Genomic DNA, 3075 nt, shown 5'->3' with positions numbered 1-3075 from the left:
TAGTGCGGGCCAGATACTAACTGGTAGATAGTAACTTGTGCTCACCAGATAGTAACTGGTGTGCGGCAGATGGTAACTGGTAGATAGTAACTTGTGCGCACAAGATAGTAACTGGTGAATACTGTTTAATAGGCCAATTTTTTTTTACGTTAATGTCTCTTTGATTCTCAGTTGTTTTCTAAAAAAAAAAGTGCACTAAAGCTATTGTTTGTGCTCGACAGGGTTTTAGATCTGCTTCAGGGGAAGGGGGCCGGGAAGAACGGGCGATTTCAAGGCAAAGCCAACAGCATGGCGAGGAGAGCAGAGGTGGAGACTCTGCTGAGGCAGCGCTGTGAACACGGCAGCTCACAGGAAGAATAAGCTCAGAGAAAGGATTTTACTGAAAACAAGCCAACATGGAAGACTTTATGATCTGAAGTTCCAACATGGAGACATTTCTGTAGCAGAGGAAGTTGTTTTTATTAAACAAACTCTGATATTAAACCTGATTTTTTTACACATTTGATTTAAATAAACTGGAATAATGCTTTAATATTGTGTTAAAACTCTAAAAAAATATATAATTTACATCTGGTATGGTGGTTTTTCAAGCTAATTTGTCGCTGTGGTCTTTCAGCTCCGTCTGGTTTGTGATAAGACCTCATTCCATGTGAAAGCTCGATCTGTTAGCTAGTCACTTTTCTGATGAAACATGACTGTTTTTTAATGATAGTGCAAAAATGTTCAGCTTTTATTCCAGAGTTTCCCTTTTTTTGAAATTTCCTCCATCCTTGTGCTTTTGTGCTGTATGTTTAATTTGTGTTTGTTACGTCTTTGCACATGCAACTCAATCTTCCTTTTCTGGCGTTTTCCTTAAAAAACACATTTTCTCAGTAGATCTTGTCTTTTATTTTGAACCAGACATAATACCTCTGTTAACTAAGCAACACGTTCAAGCTAAACTTCTGTACAACTGCTGGTTATTAAAAAGAAAAACAATGAAACAAACTTTTTCACTGCTGAGTTTATTCATATAGAGCTCAACCAGCAAACATTTTTTATAAAAAAGACAAGTTTCATACTCCAAAATTCATTTAATTTTAGAGACATAAAAATGAAATAAAAGCAGACACAAATTGACTCAAATGTTCTGCTTAAATTGCTCTGCTCAAGAAGAAAAAACTAACACCATCCTGCAAAAATGAAGAAATCTGGATTATTTAATTCCGTTATTCTTGTTGCTTCACTTTTGTGCATAGAAAAAACATAAAAGGCACAAATAAAATAAATTTTTCATAAAGCTTTGTCACCAAATCGTGATTTAGTCGAGAAAACGGTTTTAAATCCCGGGTTATTTTTGTTCTCAAGACTAAGCGTATTTTCAAAATAAAATGTCCTCCTGTCATGTTTGTTCAGAACTTAATGGTTTAATGTGGAATAACTTCCACAGAGATACAGCAACCTAACATCAAAGGTGCCAATTGTGCTCGATTGTAAAGTGATATAAAAATAGTGGTTTGTAAAAAAATCCCAGATGTCACATACGTCACAATAAGACGACATGAAATGCTGAGATAGTGCAAAACATGGAAGCAGCTCTGTGACAGATTGTTTTCAGCGGATTGTTTCCTTATGGCGTTACCATGGCGACCCCTCCGCTGGAGCGTTACTGAAGGGGCTTCACAATCTTCATGGAGATGTAGTTCTACGAAAACAAAAGAGGAGTTAATTTGATGCTGATTTTATAAAAATCCTGGAGTTTTCATCCTGAATACTCACTGGTAGAGAGTACAGCAGGATGGCGAGGAAGAGGATAACGATGGTGAGGATGATGAGGGCGATGAAGAGGCATCTAAACCTTCTCCATACGATGAATTTCATGGTCTTGCAGGGGTTGGTGAACCAGAAGAAGGACGTGTCTGGGCGACTGGTGGAAGACGGACGCCATATTTGTTAGATTTCTCACTGAAACGTAGTTGATTTTGTTTTTTGGGGCGCTCTTACTTTGGAGGGTCCAGCCGCGGGTTCATATTGGGTTCATCCCTTCCTTTTCCTGCAGGTCTCTCCTCTGCGTCTGCGTCACTGATGATCTCCAGAGTCATCTCCACTTTACCCTGCAACACAGAGGAGATTTTATTTTGAAATATTTTACATAAACGTTCCAGGAAGTTTCAGATTCTTTCATTTCTTGTGAATTACATACAAGCCAGCAGGTACAAACTAACGTATCAAATCCGAAAAGCTGCACATTTGCAAGAAATCATCAACAAAAACGTTAATTATTAATAAATATTTCAATAAATACTGTATTTTCCCGAGTATGAGTCGCAAAGAAGAAAACCATATATAAGTCGCACTTTTGGGAGAAAAGTTTGACTTTTCAGAACAAATCAGAAAGCTACATAGCTAATAAATACATAAAATTACTAATCTTTTGATGTGTATAAGAAAAATATAAAAGTTTAAGAGGAAAACAGTCAGATTTTCTACCGTGTTTGTTTTGGACGACACTTCTTCTTCTGTCCGTAGGAAACACTTGCAGTGCCCTCTAGTGGTTGTTAGAGGAAACAACCACTAAAGCACAACCAGCGTTCATTTGTAAAATTACAAATATATGAGCCTTTTGGAGTCCAAAAAACCCCCCAGAAAACCACAAATAAGTATAAGTTGCACCCCTGGCTAAACTAAGAAAAATACTGCGACTTATACTCCAGAATATAAGCTAATTATAATGATAGTATCCCCAATATTGATTCCAATTCAGAAACTAGGAAACAAGCGCTAAAGAACAACCGGTGTTTACTAGAAAAATAATAATTATATGAAAAAAACAAACCAAACAACACAAATAAGTTGCTCCTGAGTATAAGTCGCACCCCTGGCTAAACTAGGAAAAAAAATTGAATTATACTCCAGAAAATCCGGTAAACACATTTCCTTGCATTCATTCATTTTTTTTTTTATTGTAATTGGTAGACACATTTTTTGTTGCATCAAAAACTGTTAAAAACCAAAGTTCCAGACAAATAAATCGAGTTTATGAAACGTAAACTTTAGTTTTTTTGCATTTCCAGGATAGGAATTGATGTCGGAGAT

General features: G+C 36.5%; 2 protein-coding genes across 2 annotated transcripts in view; one reads left to right on the top strand and one right to left on the bottom strand.

The window, feature by feature from the left end:
- Positions 1–987, top strand: part of aarsd1 (alanyl-tRNA synthetase domain containing 1) — a gene marked incomplete in the record, with an annotated part of 12517 nt that extends 11530 nt beyond the window's left edge. The window contains 1 exon segment of the mRNA XM_036217191.1: positions 222–987. Within this exon segment, the coding sequence (XP_036073084.1) occupies positions 222–360 (139 nt within the window).
- LOC112154378 (myoferlin) overlaps positions 986–3075 on the bottom strand; it is a gene marked incomplete in the record, with an annotated part of 59532 nt that continues 57442 nt past the window's right edge. The window contains 3 exon segments of the mRNA XM_036217190.1: positions 986–1684; positions 1759–1906; positions 1984–2093. Coding sequence (XP_036073083.1) covers positions 1646–1684; positions 1759–1906; positions 1984–2093 — 297 coding nt within the window.

Source organism: Oryzias melastigma, linkage group LG19 (genome assembly GCF_002922805.2).
Source record: "Oryzias melastigma strain HK-1 linkage group LG19, ASM292280v2, whole genome shotgun sequence".
Lineage (NCBI taxonomy): Eukaryota > Metazoa > Chordata > Actinopteri > Beloniformes > Adrianichthyidae > Oryzias > Oryzias melastigma.
This window is presented reverse-complemented; position numbering and strand designations above follow the sequence as displayed.